The 17851-nt window shown below is 38.0% G+C and overlaps 1 protein-coding gene across 1 annotated transcript in view; it reads right to left on the bottom strand.

Moving 5' to 3' along the window:
- The window catches only part of pamr1b (peptidase domain containing associated with muscle regeneration 1b), a 98268-nt gene extending 85156 nt beyond the window's left edge, over positions 1 to 13112 (bottom strand). Inside the window, exon 1 of the mRNA XM_016256588.1 lies at positions 12813 to 13112. Within this exon, the coding sequence (XP_016112074.1) occupies positions 12813 to 12948 (136 nt within the window). The 5' untranslated portion in view covers positions 12949 to 13112. The remainder of the gene's footprint in view (positions 1 to 12812) is intronic.
- Between the last annotated feature and the right edge of the window lie 4739 nt (positions 13113 to 17851).

Genomic DNA, 17851 nt, shown 5'->3' with positions numbered 1-17851 from the left:
GTTTTAAATGAACACTTATAATGTGTCCACACTACAGAGTGAAGCAGTGCTGAAGTTAATGAGATAATTAAGTGATTAATTAAGTGCTGATTGCGCATTAGTGATGAACAATTGCTGTTAACAAGCAGAATCACTGAAGAAAAGAAAAACACAAGAACTGACTTCAGCCACAGCCGTAGATGATATCAACTGAAATAAAAGACATTAAATCTCTCAAGATCTGATTAAACAACTTCTAAAACAGCATCACCAGCTTCACATTACTAACCAGACTGATGCTATTTCTGTCAGATGTGTACAGAAGTGCTTATTGAAAATTAACAGAGGTTTAGATGTTGTTGTTTTCGGACACTACCATGATGGAGATCAGTGTTTGCTTTAGTTGGGATCTTGAACCTTGATGTTTTAACATTAATTTTACTTGGGTGCTTTAGCTATTGAGTATTTTAACACATTTGTTGTGGTAAAAAATGGCTAAAGCACAGTATATAATGCTGTTGGGTAATAACATTATGTTTATGTAGGACATGTTCACTGTCCAGAGTCTCTTTTTGTACCAAAATGATGTTATGGTAACATATTAGAGCAACAGAACAAGCGGGCTATTTTGAAAGATCACACACATCACTCAAAAAAATTATTATCACTCAATCATACTATGAAACACACATGAAGCTTTTGATTGTCACCATTGTTGAGATTCATGTGCTGATTCTTGATGTCTCTGTGTGTCTGGTTGATGCCGTAGTTTTCAGGCCTTTGAACATAAGAGATTTTCAAAATTATTCACAATGTCAATCAATCATATCTCAGCGTGCAGTGTTATATAGCTATCTTAAATAACATGAAACAAGTAAAAACCCACACTATAGTTTTAAAGATCAGCCACTGAAAGAGATCAGTGAATCAGGCCACAAAAAGATGATTACACCATCATCAATACTTAATTAGAACCATTTAATCATAATTTTTCTACACTTTTCTTGACATAACAGATGTGCTTTACAAACACAGTAACAACAACCAAACAACCTAGCATTAAAAAGTGAAGGGTCAAGAGCCCAACTAAAGCAAACACTGATCGCCACGATGGTGAGGTCAAACAAAACCTTTAAATAAAACATCTAAACCTCTGTTAATTCTCAAATAATTTTTGTAGATATATGACAGAAATAAAATCAAACTGTAATGCTGTTTGTGGAGTTGTTTGATCATGTTCTGCTGTCTTATTTCAGTTGATTTCATCTAAGGCTGTGACTGATTGTCAGTTGTAGTTCTTGTGTTTCTCTTTTCTTCAGTGATTGTGCTCGTTAACAGCAGCTGTTCATCATTGACTGAATTCACTCATTAGTTTACATTCTCTCTGTCAGGTGGACTGTATTAGTAAACTCATGTAGGGGATAGTGAATGAGGGTGTAGGGTGTGATTTGAAACACAGTCTCTGAGTGTCGAATCTGAACACTGTTACTACAAGGACTGCAGAAGGCTACTTTCTCGAAAATAACAAATATTAACCAGAAAACTTTTTTTTTTTTACGGGATTGTACTGTTGTAATGAAAAAACAGGATGTTACTGTCAGAATATGGCCGTTTTTTTACAGCAATTTTTTACAGTGTAACTGGATGGTGAAATTGTGATAAAACGATGGGTTTGATGGAACCACAAGCAGTTCTGTCCTGGCAAGGTTGAGTTGAAGGTGATGGTCCTTCATCCAGCAAGAAATGTCTCTTAGACAAGCCGAGATGCAAGCAGCTATCGTCGGATCATCAGGATTGAATGAGAGGTAGAGTTGAGTGTCATCACATCACAGATCCTAGTGATGCCATGTAGACAGAGAAGAGCTGAAGTGTCCATGAACTGAGCCCTGAGGCACCCCAGTAGTTAGATGTTGTGACATGGACACCTCACCTCTCCAAGATACCTTGAAGGATCTATCCAGTGTTGCCAATTTAGCAATTTTGTAGCTAGATTTAGCGACTACCCCACCACTTTTGAGACTTTTTTCAAAAGTTTAGGGATAAATATAGCAACTTCTTGGACAAACCTTATCTAAGTTCTCATCTTGCCCACTGATTGATATTCATCTTTTTATAGATCAGTGAATTTGCCATTGTGATGTCATATAGTGACATTTAGCTACCAGTTTCAGCTACTTTCAAATGAAAGCAGTTGGCAACACTGGATCTATATGAGAGGTAAGACTCAAACCACTGGAGTGCGGTTCCTGAGATGCCCTTTGCCAATAGGGTTGACAGGAGGATCTGGTGGTTAACCGTGTCGAAAGCATTGGACAGATCCAACAAGATAAGTATTGAAGATTTGGAATCTGCTCTTGCCAGCCTTAGGGCTTCAACAACTGAGAGCAAGGCAGTCTCGGTTGAATGTCCACTTCTGTAACCAGACTGGCTGCTGTCGAGGAGGTTGTTCTGTGTGAGAAAGGCAGAGACTTGTTTGAACACAACTCGTTCAAGTTTTTTTGCAATGAAAGGAAGAAGGGACACCGATCTGTAGTTCTCTAAATGAGATGGGATAAGGGCGGGTTTCTTAAGTGGGGTTATACGAGCCTGTCTTAATGCTGAGGGAAAAACACCAGTGTGAAGGGATGTGTTAATGATGTGAGTGAGTGCAGGTACAACTGCAGGAGACATGTACTGTATATATACATTTAAAAAAAAAATATATATATATATATATATATACTAAATAAACACAGTGCACACATATATTATGTAAACAAAAACTTTTATTTTGTATTCGATTAATCATTTGACAGCACTAATATATATATATATAGAGAGAGAGAGAGAGAGAGAGAGAGATGTCACAGATATGAACTCTGTTGTGCGTTTCATTTAGTTTCTGTCTTCTGTTCTGGTTTAGGTTCCTGTTGTCATTAGTGCATTAGTTCATTAGTCAATTATCAGTTAACCCTCAGCATCTGTATGTCCCTCATTTACTGCCTCATTGCGGACGACAACACCAGCCCCACTCATGACCCAGAGCCCAGCCCACCATCTCTCTGCTGCGCAGAGCCAAAGCCTGAGCCCACCGCGACCGACTAGCCATCGCCAGTGAATGCGACAGTGCTGAGGATCGTCCTCGGAGCCAGAGCCCGTGATGTCAGACCAGGTGTGAGAGCTGGCTACAGAGCTCACCACGGGTGAGAGCGCGATGGAGAATGTAGAGGGAAGCTCCGCCCACTGCACCATGGGTTAGCTGAGCTCAATGGACTGTAACTGGGATTTGTATGCAGACATGCCCCCTCTTTTTCCGCATTCATCTGAGCTCTCTGTCTGCCCTAAACTGTCTGCATGCTCAGAAACGACCACGGATGTTGTTCCCCTGTCTGCCGTGCTACCAGTGTTGGGAGTATGGTGTATATATATGTATATGGTGTATATGGTGTGTATGGGCAGCGCACACCATCCCTGAACCCTTGACCCATCTGGATTTCCCATCCACCCTCCCTCCCTCATTCTCCTGCCTCCTGTCATCCCTGTTTCACCATCGCCACTGCTGGTTCATGTCTGCCCCACTGCTCACCCTCAGTCCACCATCTGTGTGCTGGATTCGAATTGACATTCGAATTGGCTGGAGGAACCCTTGTCTCCGCCTCCAGCCTCTGAGTCCTGGACTCTGCCTCGGTCCTTCGACCCAGCGGCTCCACCATGGCTCGTCAGTCCACCAGCTCTGCCTTGGTCTGTTGTCGACCATCCGCCACCTCGGGACTCCACTCCTCCGGCTGCAAGTAGACGAGGCATCTCTCCGTCCCTCTGGCTCCACCTCAGTCCTCTGTCGCTCCGGCTCCACCGCACCCTGGCTAATCGGCTCTCCGTCTCCACCTCGAGCTCATCCTCCACCTGCTCCGCCGACACCGCCGGTTGGCCCCCTGGAGTCATCAGCCCTTCCTCCACCATGGTTCCTCCCTCCGTCGGCTCCACCTTGGGCCGCCATCATAGCTGTGGCCTGGTTCCCACCTGGCTACTCCTCCTCCAGCTCCCTCTTGTCTACGTCCTGGCTCCTTCCTCCGTCTACTACTCCATGGTCACTCCTGTCTCCTCCGTGCCTCCTCCCTCCGTCAGAGCCACCCTGGTCATTTGCGTGCCTCCCTGCCTGCCCTTCTCCAGCCCTTCGCCCTCCTCCTGAACCCGCCCTCCCTCTACCTTCTACGGTGCGGGGTCTTTGTTCCTGTTGTCATTAGTGCATTAGTTCATTAGTCAATTATCAGTTAACCCTCAGCACCTGTATGTCCCTCATTTACTGCCTTATTTAAGATATCTCCTTGGTTGTTTCAGTTGCCGGTTATTACTGTTGTGTATGCTCATGTTCCCTGCTGTCTTGAATTTACCTTCATCGTTTGGAGATCTTATTAAAAGTCTATATTGTATTAACTTTGTGTCTGTGCTCTTGATCTAAGCGTGGCAATATATATATACCATACACTGCCTTTCAAAAGTTCGGGATCAGTTAGACTTTTAATTGAGTCTCTTGTGCTCAACCAGGCTGTATTTATTTGATCAATTTCTAATATTGGTTTTCTGTTTTAATATACTTTAAAATATAATAAATTTCTGTGATCAAAGCTGAATTTTCAGAATCATTACTCCAGTCTTCAGTGTCGCATGATCCTTCAGAAATCATTCTAATATGTTGATTTATTATCAGTGCTGGAAACATTTGTGCTGTGTAACAAAGTTCGTAGTTCGGGAAGAAGGAGACGGACCGGCAAACATTCAAACAAAACTTTAATAATAAAATAAACACAAAATAGCGCGACAGCCCCTCGCGGACGTCTGTCGTGCACAAACAGAACCAAAACACAAGTCCAGACCTGGTCCTCTCTTGTCTAACACTGTTGTCACTCCTCCTTTTATCCTTCCAGAGCTCCTCCGTAGGACTCGAGACGCATTAGCATTTACTCCACAGCCTCGCTCCGTTCCCACGGCTCTCGGCCCTGCCCCTCTCGTCACATGCTGCTTCATGTTTTTTTTTTTTTTGGAAACATACTTTTTTCTGGATTCTTTTATGAATTTTTTTTTTAAAAGAACAGCATTTATTTAAAATTAAAATATTTTCTAACAAAATGAGATTTTACTTTCACTTTTTATCAATTTAACACATCCTTGCTGAATAAAAGTAATTACTTAAAAAAAAATTTACTGACTCCAAACTTTTGAACAGTAGTGTATATTGTAATACAAGATTTCAATTTTGAATAAATGCTGTTTTTTTATTTTATATTCATAAAATAATCTTGAAAAAAGGATCACATGTTCCAAAAAACATGAAGCAGCACAACTGTTTCCAACATTGATAATGAATCAGCATATTAGAATGATTTCTGAAGGATCATGTGACACTGAAGACTGGAGTAATGATGCTGAAAATTCAGCTTTGCATCACAGGAATAAATTATATTTTAAAGTATATTAAAATAGAAACTGTTATTTTAAATTGCAATAATATTTCATAAAATAACAGGGTTTTTTCTGTATTTTTGATCAAATAAATACAGCCTTGATGAGCACAAGAAACTTCGGTAAAAAATATTAAAAATATTACTGATTCCAAACTTTTGAACGGTAGTATATACAGTGGGTACGGAAAGTATTCAGACCCCCTTAAATTTTTCACTCTTTGTTATATTGCAGCCATTTGCTAAAATCATTTAAGTTTAATCATTAATGTACACACAGCACCCCATATTGACAGAAAAACACAGAATTGTTGACATTTTTGCAGATTTATTAACTCCTAAAAGTTAGGATAACATTCTCTAAAAACATTCTAAAAATGTTTATTGATAGCATTATTAGAACATTATCCTCTAACATTCTAATTAAGATTTAAGCAGGAAACTTTCCATTCGACATTGGATGTGGACTCAAATGTTGCTCAGATGTCAAATTTTGATTGAAAGTAAAAACCCAACCTTTGTTTGATGATGCTCCAACTTCATTAAATAACTCCAAAAACAGCATTACCAGCTTCACTTATTATAAACCGGATTTACTTTATTTCTATCAGACATTTACAAAAGGTCTTATTGAGATTAACAGAGGTTTAGATGTTGATGTCTGTTTGAAAGTAATAGTTTGGTTGTATGTTACCATTATGGTGATACGTGTTTGCTTTAGTTGAGCAATTTGATTCTTGGCTTTTTGATGTTTTTTTCTAGGTGTTGTAGCTATGTTTGTTATAGCAAGCACAGCAAGAAAACTTGTGATTATGATATGCTGGTTGTTAGCTGATAATTAAGATCTCATCTCATATGCTGTTGAAACACATAGCTGTAATCTCTAATATGAAATTGATCACATGGAATAGACAGCAGCTGAGATCAGTAATCAGACTTTTGTTATCTGCAAATAGCCAACAGCAGCTGACCATATTTTCTCTTGTTGTGTTTGACATAACAAACACAGCTATAACAGCTAGAGAAAAACATTAAAGAGTCAAATTACCCAACTAAAGCAAACACTTCTCACCATAATGGAGGCATCAAATCAAACTAATACTTTCAAACAGACATCAAAATTGTAGCATCTGGACCAACCCCCCCCCCCAGGAAGCCGAACAGGCCCCTGATCCACATGGCAACCACGACACCTCTGCTTGACCAGATCCATTTACGACCTAATGGCATGTTGAGGAATCTGATGTTTCCCTCAGGTGTAAATCTGCTGAATATGCAAAGGGTTCAATAACTTCATATTCTTATTTCTCTTCTCTTTAAACGGTTAAGCTTTAACCCTTTCCTATACAAACTGTGTGTGTGTGTGTGTGTGTGTGTGTGTGTGTGTGTGTTAGACCAGTTTAAGTGTTTATGTAGTATGTTAGACCAGTTTAAGTGTTTATGTAGTATGTTGGACCAGTTTAAGTGTTATGTAGTTAATAAAACCTTACTTGTATCACACTTGACGTGGTTCATTTTTTTGCTCATAACTGGAGTCACTTAATCATGCAGATTTATGCTACAAGCTCTTTGTAGAATTGTACAGTAAGAAAGTTATTTCCCTTAACCAGGAAATTAACGTTCTTAGAATTGACAGACAGTTGACCCTGAGAGGTCAGCTAAATATCTACAGCGGATCTAAAATATTCATAATTAATTATAACTAGTTATGATTAATTATTCATATTTCCCATGGGCTGATTCGTTACAACATATAAACCTCTGTCAATCTCAATAAGAACCTGTGTAAATGTTTGACAGAAAAAAAAGTCAATCTGTTTTGTAAGTGACGCTGGTAATGCTGTTTTTCGAGTTATTTACTCTGGAGCTTGACATCAAACAAAGGTTGGGTTTTCACTTTCAACCAAAATTTGACTTCTGAGTAATGGTTTTTAAGTCCACATTATTAATGGGAAGCTTTATTAGAATGTTAGAGGATAATGTTCTAACAATGTTATCAATAAACATTTTTAGAATGTTTTTAGAGAATGTTATACTATCTTTTAGCAGAACATTCTGGGAACTAAAATAAAACTTGCTGCTGAAAACATTCCCAGAACATGAAACATTTCTAGATGGGTATCTTGCATCCCTGCATCATTGTGTACCTCTGTGGGACATCTTTCGTTCAATCTCCTGTTGATTCTGCAGTTCAGGCTTTGTGTTCAGTTAAAATCCACAGGGATCTCTTCATTTATAGACAACCCTCCCCTGTGTAGAATATATATTTCCAGAGATGCTGAGGGGCTAAACGGCTCAGAAATTAGCTGTGCTTTCTAATCCGGCATGACAACTCTACAACAACAAGATCTAATGTTTGGGATTGTCAACCCAGAGTCTCCAGAGTTATATGATATGAACACATTGTATGGTTTCCTAACTTTATTTGGTAACATTGTTACTGCTAACTGTAATATTTAACATACAATGTAATAATTGCAGATTTGCATAATGTTCAGTGTTTGTATTTCCCTGTGCATTTTTATTAATTGCTGAATTTGTTTTTATGCAAGTGAGATGAGTAAAACGTGCCTGATGTATAAATCATTATTTGTTTGGTGTCTGTAAGCAGCACATACAGTATATTTTATTATGAGTAAACAATTTTGACTGCTTTATTAAAAAGGAACTGTTTACATTACAACATATATACAATGAATCAATTTAAATTAATCACAACTATTTAGAAATATTTTCTTTTACAGCTCTTGTTTTCATCTAAAAAGACATTTGATGCAAAGAGAACAAGGTGTAAATGTAAAATATGCTGTGACAATATTGATGGAGCAACTTAATGTAGGTAAATGAAAATAAATAAATAATGGACTTCTTCAAAATGATCAGTTTCTCTGGTTTTATGATGTATATAGTCATGTGTTTGAGTAAAATGAACGTTTTAACTTAGGAAGAGTTCAGAATTCAATATTTGGTGGAATAACCCTGGTTTTCAATCACAGCTTTCATGCGTCTTGGCATGATCTCTACTAGTTTATCACATTACTCCTGACACAAAAGTTCAAGCAGCTCTGCTGTGTTTGATGGCTTGTGACCATCCATCTTCCTCTTGATCACATTCCAGAGGTTTTCAATAGGGTTCAGATCTGGAGTTTGGGCTGGCCATGACAGGGTCTTGATCTGGTGGTCCTCCATCCATACCTTGATTGACCCTGATGTGTGGCATCTTAGACATGGCATACTGTAGCTCTTAGAAGTATTTAAGTGATATGTAGACACTGTAAACATCTATAAAGGATAATTTTTGGCTTTCTCCGACTCTCTGCACCAGCATCAGGCAAAACCAGAAGTCGAATGCACAAACTAGTCAGGAAATCCATAGTCATCACTGAGTGTTGATTTGAGCCCATTCTAAATGAATTTTTCCAGGTTGACACATGTATTTCCAGAGAGATTTCATTTGGAAATCTGAACATAATGAAATTAACAGTTAATAGTCTTTAAAGGTAGCTTCCTGAGGCGCATTGGTGTTGATATTATTTCTAATTATTTACCAGTAAACAGAGGTGGGACTTTCAAGTCACAAGCAAGTCTTCAAGTCATATCCCAAGTTCTCAAAGAGTTAAAGTTAATGAGATAATTAAGTGACTAATTAAATGATGATTGAGCATTAATGATGAACAGCTGCTGTTAACACTCAACATCATTGAAGAAAAGAGAAACACAAGAACTACACCTGACTTCAGCCACAGCCTTGGATGAAATCAACTGAAAACACACACACACGATACTACCATAATTATGGTCAAAGTTTGCTTGTTGTTTCACACCATACATCTGTGCATTGCTGAATCAAACCTTGAAATAGCAGATGCACTTACACTTTCTGCTAATAACTCATTTGAAAGAACATCATAAAGTGGTCTCTCTTTGGTTTATTGACTGACAATCAGATATTACAGACCTGCACCAAAAAAAAAGTCCTATTAAACAAATGCCACTGTAATGATTTAATATTGGGGAAACAATGAACTGCATCACTCAGGCTTTTAGACATGAACACTTATCATGCGATTCTCCAACAGTGGTGACAATAATTATTCATACTGCAGTGCATGATGGGAGTTTTTACTATGGTGTTACCCAGCATGCATTGCCTTTTAGACATGAACACTTATCATATGATCCTCAACAGTGGTGACAATAATTATTCATACTGCAGTGCATGATGGGAGTTTTTACTATGGTGTTTACCCAGCATGCATTGCAGCATGAAGCATTTTGTTGATTGTCACCATTGTTGAGGTTCATATGCTGGTTCTTGATGTCTGTGTGTGTTTAAATAGCACTGGAAATCAATTTTAATATGAATTCCAAAGATTTAAAATTCATTCATGGTGATAGTTAGAGGAACACTTTGTTTTACGTGCTGTAGTTTCACAGGGTTGATTATGCTAAACATAACCATATAACAACTTTTGATTATAATCAGGTCAGCTCATGATAACTTTCTCATCATGTAAATACGGCTAATAGCTGCTCACGGCATAGCACTGCTCACTCTGCTTCACAACACCGCATGCATCGCTATTAAAAAACATACAACAGAGGAATCAAGGGTCAAGAGCCAAACTAAAGCAAACACTGATCTCCATGATGGTGACATCATTTTAACCAATAAAACATCAACACACACACACGCATAGAGCGGAGAGCGTCACACCACGTGGCAGTGAACTCATTTTCGGCAGCCGAAATTTCGGTGCATCTCCAATTATCCTTTTTTCCGACATCAGAAATTTATTTACATAATAGATGATTTTTTAACATTTAATAAATATTAAAAACTGATTTTTTTACACGGCACCCCTGCTCTCGACAGACGGCACCCCGGTTGGGAAACACTGTGTAGAACTTCGGAAAAACAGTGAACAGTAGTGTGGGAGGTGTCTGTAACCATTTAAGTTTGTTAGAAAAAGCTTACTGGAGTTTCCTTTGTTGTTGTTGTTGTTTATACCAGAGCTTAGTTCTGCTATGTGCTTATGTTCAATATGTCTCATGGAGAGAACTGCATTAAATCATGTAATTTTAGGTATAAATATCAAAACACTTATACATTGAACTGTTGTGCTCTCAGTCTAGCCAAGGTAGGTTCCTGTCCAATGTCTTGTTAATATTCAAAGCTATAATGTTACAACAAAATTACATTTAGACATACTCTCAAATAATAGGTCCACTTCCCTCACTGCAAAAAATTATTTTCTTCATTACACCATATTTCTAGAAACAGGGTTGGGAAACACCATCCTAAATAACTATGTCCTGAACTGCACAGTTTAGTGAATTGGAGATGTCATATGCAAATAAAACATGCTTCTAGCAGGTGTCATTCTTAGTGGTTATAAACTTTGAGTTTAAAGGGATAGTTCACCCAAAAATTAAAATGTAATGTTTATCTGCTTACCCCCAGGGCATCCAAGATGTAGGTGATTTTGCTTCTTCAGTAGAACACAAACGGAGATTTTTAACTCAAACCATTGCAGTCTGTCAGTCATATAATGTAAGTGGATGGGAATCACGGCTTTGAGAGTAAAAAAACATACACAAACAAAACCAAATTAAACCCTGCAGCTCGTGACGATACATTGATGTGTAAAGACACGAAACGATCGGTCTGTGCAAGAAACTGCGCCTCATGCGCAGACTGAAGAAAAAGACGCGAACGTGCTCAGGACAGTTCAGACATTGCAGTGAAAATCAGAGGTAAAAAACTATATAAATACTGTTCAGTTTCTTGCACAGACCGATCGTTTCGTGTCTTTACACATCAATGTATCGTCACGAGCTGCAGGGTTTAATTTGGTTTTGTTTGTGTATGTTTTTTTACTCTCAAAGCCGTGATTCCCTCGCAGAATTATAAGTGCATTACCGCCACCTATCTCTCAAATGGACCATTGACACTCCTAATTGAGATTGTAGATAGAGTGTCAATGATCCATTTGAGAGATAGGTGGCGGTAATGCACTTATAATTCTGCGATCCGCCGTAAAGCAAGAAGAAGACGCCTCATGCGCAGACTGAAGAAAAAGACGCGAACGTGCTCAGGACAGTTCAGACATTGCAGTGAAAATCAGAGGTAAAAAACTATAAAAATACTGTTCAGTTTCTTGCACAGACTGATCGTTTTGTATCTTTACACATCAATGTATCGTCACGAGCTGCAGGGTTTAATTTGGTTTTGTTTGTGTTTTTTTACTCTAAAAGCCATGATTCCCATCCACTTACATTATATGACTGACAGACTGCAATGGTTTGAGTTAAAAATCTTCGTTTGTGTTTCTACTGAAGAAACAAAGTCACCTACCTCTTGGATGCCCTGGGGGTAAGCAGATAAACAGAAAACTAAGCAGAAAAAAAATCATTTTTGGGTGAACTATCCCTTTAATACAGCATTACTGCAGCATCTTTTGCTATCAATATGAACTGGCATGTAAGTTCAAATTTTGCACTTTAGTATAGTGGCTGGATATTCCACGGGCTGGAATGATTTAGCAGCCATGGAACAAGAAACTCCACTGGGTTTTAGAAGGACTCTCACTCTGAATTACCACTACTAAGCTCTATATGCTTTCACCCACACATAAAGGAAACCAAAGTCCAATTTAAATGCATTTGTTCACTAGCTAGCCTCTGCTTGAGGGATGTTTTGTGCAACTCTGTAAATTGTCCAACATATTTTTGGATGTCTGTACATGAGATAAGGCATAACCTTTAATTGAACTAATACTTGTTTTCAAAATGTGACTTGAGGATGTGAATGTGAAGGGGAAGAGTTCTGTGGAAATGACTTTTTTCCCCCCTTTGTCTGGTCTTTGCCAAAGGGTGGTGAGCAAGGGAATACAAAGTCAGTGATCTGTCTCTTCATCTATGCTTAGAAACAGTCTCAGCATGTCTAATCTTTGGGTCTGTAAGATTAAGACAAGAAGATCCCTTGAATGGGTATTATGAAGTTTATGGTTTCAGTTCACATTTGTTATTTACTCACTCTGTTCAGTTTTATTAGATTTATAGATTTGAATCCACACACAAAGCAAAACAATACATTTACCCATTTCACTTCTAAAAATGAATGCTTCTTAACCCTCTCAAAAACATTTTCACATCTCACATTCCTTTACCTCAGATGGGAGTGTTTTGTTTTTTTAAGAACATCACTAAAGCATTACAAATAATTACTGTAATGTGAAACAAATAAAGACCTATACAGTTCCTACACCTCAAGCATTAAAAAAAAAAGACAGAGAGAGAGAGAGAAAGTGTGTAAGGGACAGTTCAGTTGACACTGACTCTCAGACAACAAAAGAGTGTGACTCTTGTTGAAAGCAAATAAATCAGACCTACCATATGGCCAGGCTGTCCCCTGAGCCGACAGGAGGAAGATGATGAGTAGAGTACTGCGTGGTACAGAGATGTGGTTTGAGAAGAGAATGTGGCCTGCCCGCTGGGTGCGCCTCTTCAGCTGAACAGATAAACACATGCTGCAGTCTTAAGCTCTGTTTACTCTCTGAGCTCAACTGCTTTTACATCACCTCTCCTCTTTACTTCCCTCCCTCCTGACTCACATTTTCCCTCTCTCCCTCTCCCTCCCTCTCTCTCTCTCTCTCTGCATACTCCCCTAAGTTTCTCTCTGTCCCAAACCTCTTGCATTCTTTACACATTCAGCACCCTTTCCCTCTCTCTTTAAATTTACTGTACTCAAAAGAGAATGTCTCTCTTTCTTCCTCTATTTCTCTCCCCTCCCTTGGTTTCAGGTTTCAGACTCCAGCATGTAAGAGCCTCCACTAATCAACAGCTCTGATGTTAGAACTCCCTCACTGTTTCAGAATAAAAGATATGTTCACTGGAAACATGTTGTTTTTAAGACAACCAAAATAACTGCTCAAGAACATCATTCTATTCTATTCTATTCCATTCCAGGAATAAAGACTTTAGAAAAGTCTGATTGAGTTTGCAACTTATATTTGCCAAGAACGTCCCACTTAAGTCCAAAGAACTTTCTATGCAGTTGCTCAGTGTCTTATATGACCGTACAGCATGTTGTTTCAACTCAGCAAAGCATGTTCCAAAAACACATAAATTACTAACATGCAAAAGTTGTAGCATTACTTTTCAAGTTATAAAGATGCAATATTTTTAGTCTAATAATAATGATTGTCACAGACTGACTGTGAACAATGACTTTTATTTTGAAAGGATTGCTGAAGTGTATGTGCACACACAAACAGTTTCCACCATTACTCTCTTTCTTTCTCTCTCTCTCTCTCTCTCTCTCTCTCTCACACACACACACACACAATCTGAAGGCCAGCAAAATATTGTAGATGTCTGTTTGTTATCCTGTGTTGTAGTATGCCACTCATGGTCCTCTGTTTACTTGTATTGTATATTTAATTTTCTATTGTCTTTTGTTTAAATGTTTAGTACTCTGTCATGCAGTTTAACATCAACAGAAGGACACCCGTTACTTTACAAATGTTAACAGATTCATCTATGTAACTAAACATACACACATTTACTCAAGACTGTACTTGCATTGTTGCATTGTGGTACACTTCTCACCAGCCAAACCTGTGCCCAGAAAAAGCTGCCATATTTAAAGTTTCCGTTTGCCCAGTAGGAACGGCACTTCCATTTTCAGTGACATTACAGAGGAAAATCAAGAACAAGATTTCTCATTTTTCAGATTTCAGAAATTTTCAGATTATTCATTTTGTTCAATAACGTCATGTTGCATGCGCTTACTATTTGTGTGTTTAGTTATCAGTCACCTCCACATAGTATATTCCAGAAATGGGGGGGGGGGGTTGCCTTCCAATGTTTCCTTACCAGTTGGATTGCAATAAGATTCCAGCGACAAGCAATTTGTCTGTCCACACTAGATGCTACAAAAATCAATCAAGAATCAGAAGAGCCAATCAAAAGAGTGTATGGGTGGTCTCTGCAAGTGCACTGCACTTAGGGTTTATTCACACCAGGAAAGTCCGCTAGTTCACTTGCTTTGGTCCGGACCCAATACAATGTTGATTTATGTTTGTTTGGTGCAGTTTGCCTTCACACTGCCCTTTTTGCAAGTGAACCAGAAACTGTAAACAAAACCACACGTGTGCTAAAGGTCATCCATTCATTGGTTCATCCATTCAACCGTACCAGAGTTTATTTGGAAGCAGACCGCGACCACCTCTTCAGCTGGGTCTCGGTACGGTTGTTTGGTGCGCACCCGAGTGTGATTGCTGTATTCACACCTGCCCAAAAGATCCGCACCAAGGGGGAAACGAACTTGAGTTCGATTCAATCGAACCAAACAAGACAGGTGTGAATACACCCTTAGAGAAACTGCACAATAAGATCCACTGTTGCACATTGCGTGTCACTGTTGTGGCTGGTTAGGACAAAAATGCTAATTAACATGGAAAAAATATTAGTGATGCAAATTCCGATTCATTTCGGCAAACCGGTTCTTTTGGACAGTTTGGTTCAGGAACCTGTTAAAAAAAAACGATTCATCAGTTCCCGATATCACTATGCATTTATTTTCTAAAAACTCAGTGTCATGTTACATTAATGAAACATTAAAATAAAGTTATTTGTGTGAATGCATATGGCTGATTATTGCCTTTCATTCATTCAGGTTAATGTGATCACAGATTCATATAATCTGCAAGCACAAAAAACAGAGTAAATTTCAGGTTTTTCCATGTTAAATGTAGGCCCATTTAATGAATGTACTAATAAGCATATTTACATTACATTTTGTTTTTTATTTAAGAAACTTGCATTCTGCATCAGGCTCGTTCAAGTCCTCGTGACACACATGCATGTGCATAATATCAGGAACTCACTCGTCAGAATTCTTTGAGTCAGATGTGCTACTTCAGCTGAGAGCTCAAAAGAACGATTAGTTCAAGAACCAAACATCATTAAAATATACCTTTTATCACGTGTTGTTGAATCACATCTGGTTAGGACAATTCTGCAAAAGCCAAAAAAGGCAGCTATTTTAGGATGTTTGTTGTATGAAATATAATTTTAAGCATAATTTTCATTAAACTGAAAAAATTATAAATAAAACATGATACATAAAAAAACGTATCTTATATGGATCCCAGACATACACATCACAGGACATATTAATAGTAATTGTTTAGTGCTATGTCTTTTCACTATACTTAAGTGTAATTAAATGTCATCGTTTAGTGTCATGCCACTAAAAAAACCTAGATGTTTACGGCTGATGGCATAAATGTGCAATCTTACACCGATAATACTGTATATAATATAAAATAAAATATGTGCCACACATAACAGAAATGCTACTGCATTTTTTATTTAATTTTTTTATCTGCTCAAGTGCTTTGCTTTTATGAAATGTTGAACTAAAACCCTTCTGAAGTGTTATGGCATGCTCTAGAGTAAAGTGTTTAGGAAATGTCTGTGAGATAATGGAAAACATAGACACGCTATAAATAAGGAAAAGCCCAGAGAACAGGATATTTTCTGCCTGCTGTCTGCAGAATACACACACTTCCCATTCATAACAGACATTCAAATAGTGCACAGCCAGGGGCATATGGAATAAACAGATGTTTCACCCAGTAAGTTTGGTGTGGTTCTCCATAGAGACATAGAGGTAGCATCCGATGACCCCTTTAACACCACCCTCTGTTATTGGATCCTGGATTTTTTAACTAGAAGACCTCAGCCAGTCTGTGTTGGCCGTAACACCTCCAGCACTACACAGTAAATTCCCGAGTGTTAAACTAACACTGCTCGGAGCATATATGGTCCCACTCTAAAAGAGTGTTAAAGTAACACTGAAGCAGTGTTAAAGTTAATGAGATAATTATGTGATTAATTAAGTGCTGATTGAGCATTAGTGATGAACAGCTGCTGTTAACAAGCAGAATCACTGAAGAAAAGAGAAACACAAGAACTACAACACATTGTAGTTGTTAACACAACTACAAGACATTAAATCCCTCAAGATCTCAGCAGAAGATGATCGAACAACTCTACAAACAGCATCACCAGCTTCACACATTACTAACCAGTTTGACTTTATTATCTAAAACAGAATTAATGTTTAGATGTTTTTTTTCTTCTTCAACTTACCGTTTTTGTGAATAGTTGTTGCTTTAGTTGCCTCTTGACCCTTGACTTTTTAAATTTAAGCTTCTCTTTGGTTGGCACAATTGTGTGTATTAAACTCATGTCTGAGGGTAAGAAACTTATGGTAAAATCATGTCACTGATTTAGCCTGATCTCGCCCATCAGAGACCAAGATACAGGGCAGTGGGAAGTTCAGGGAGGAGTTCTAGACCAGAATATCAGTATTTTAATAGATATATGAACAATTATATCATACAGAAACAAGCACAAACATTTGCTTGACCAGCCACAACATCAGCATAACAGTTACTGCAAAATTATTTACCTCCAACTCTCTTTGCAGGGTTTGGGTCTTTTCAAACAGTGGATCATCGAAGGGAACACAATGCATCTGTTGTGGCAAAAATGCAGCAAATCTTTCTGTTGACTACTTTGTCTCACCTGCTGGATGTGTTCCTTGGCAGGAGAAACCCATTTAGTATTGTAAGAATGTCAGAGTTTAACTTTTTGTAGTGGAGAAAACAGTGTTTTAGTATGATATTTCAAACTGTAGCACACTTTGATTTTCTTTTTTCTATTTTGAAGAAGAAAAAAGTGCCTTTCTTAAAAAGCACAGTGCTTCTGTTATTGATCTAAAGCATTTTAGGCACAGAATGCTATGTATATATTGTATATTCAGCCCATACATCTTGAGTGTACTTTAAAATTATTATTTCAAATAGCATGTACAATTCAGAATTGTTTTTCTTTTTGTTTTCTTTGTCAAACATTTATTTATAAAGTGTAAACCATAAACATACTATGGTTTCCAATAAATTTATTGGAAACCAATATAAACTGATGATTAAAAGCCTGTTAATAAAAATAACAATTGGTCCCTCTGTAAATTCTCTAAATTCTCTTTGCCACCGTGAAATTTTCTCAGTCCCTTAAAGTGTAGATATGGCCGGGAAGCAAGAAAACACACATTCAAATGTATTCTCAATACTTCAATTTATTCATAGAAATAAAGATATTATATAGGCATATGTTGAGGGGAGTTTCGCCCTCTTAACCAGTGAGGATATGAATGACACACATATAGGATCTTTGGCTGAGAACATGTGTTTATATAAAATGGCCACATGTACAGAAAAACATGGACATATTAGGAATAGACTTTTGGCGACGGATGTTGAACCCGCTTCATAGTTCATCACGAACTCCTTTACCTTGTAGTCCTATGTCCAAAATGTTTTTGTTAACTTTCAGTCCTACAAATGAGTATGATCATT

The sequence above is a fragment of the Sinocyclocheilus grahami genome, unplaced genomic scaffold, assembly GCF_001515645.1.
Source record: "Sinocyclocheilus grahami isolate Dianchi unplaced genomic scaffold, SAMN03320097.WGS_v1.1 scaffold1447.1, whole genome shotgun sequence".
In the NCBI taxonomy this organism is placed as follows: Eukaryota; Metazoa; Chordata; class Actinopteri; order Cypriniformes; family Cyprinidae; genus Sinocyclocheilus; species Sinocyclocheilus grahami.
Note: the sequence above shows the minus strand (reverse complement) of the source record. Positions and strands in the feature narration are given on the sequence as shown.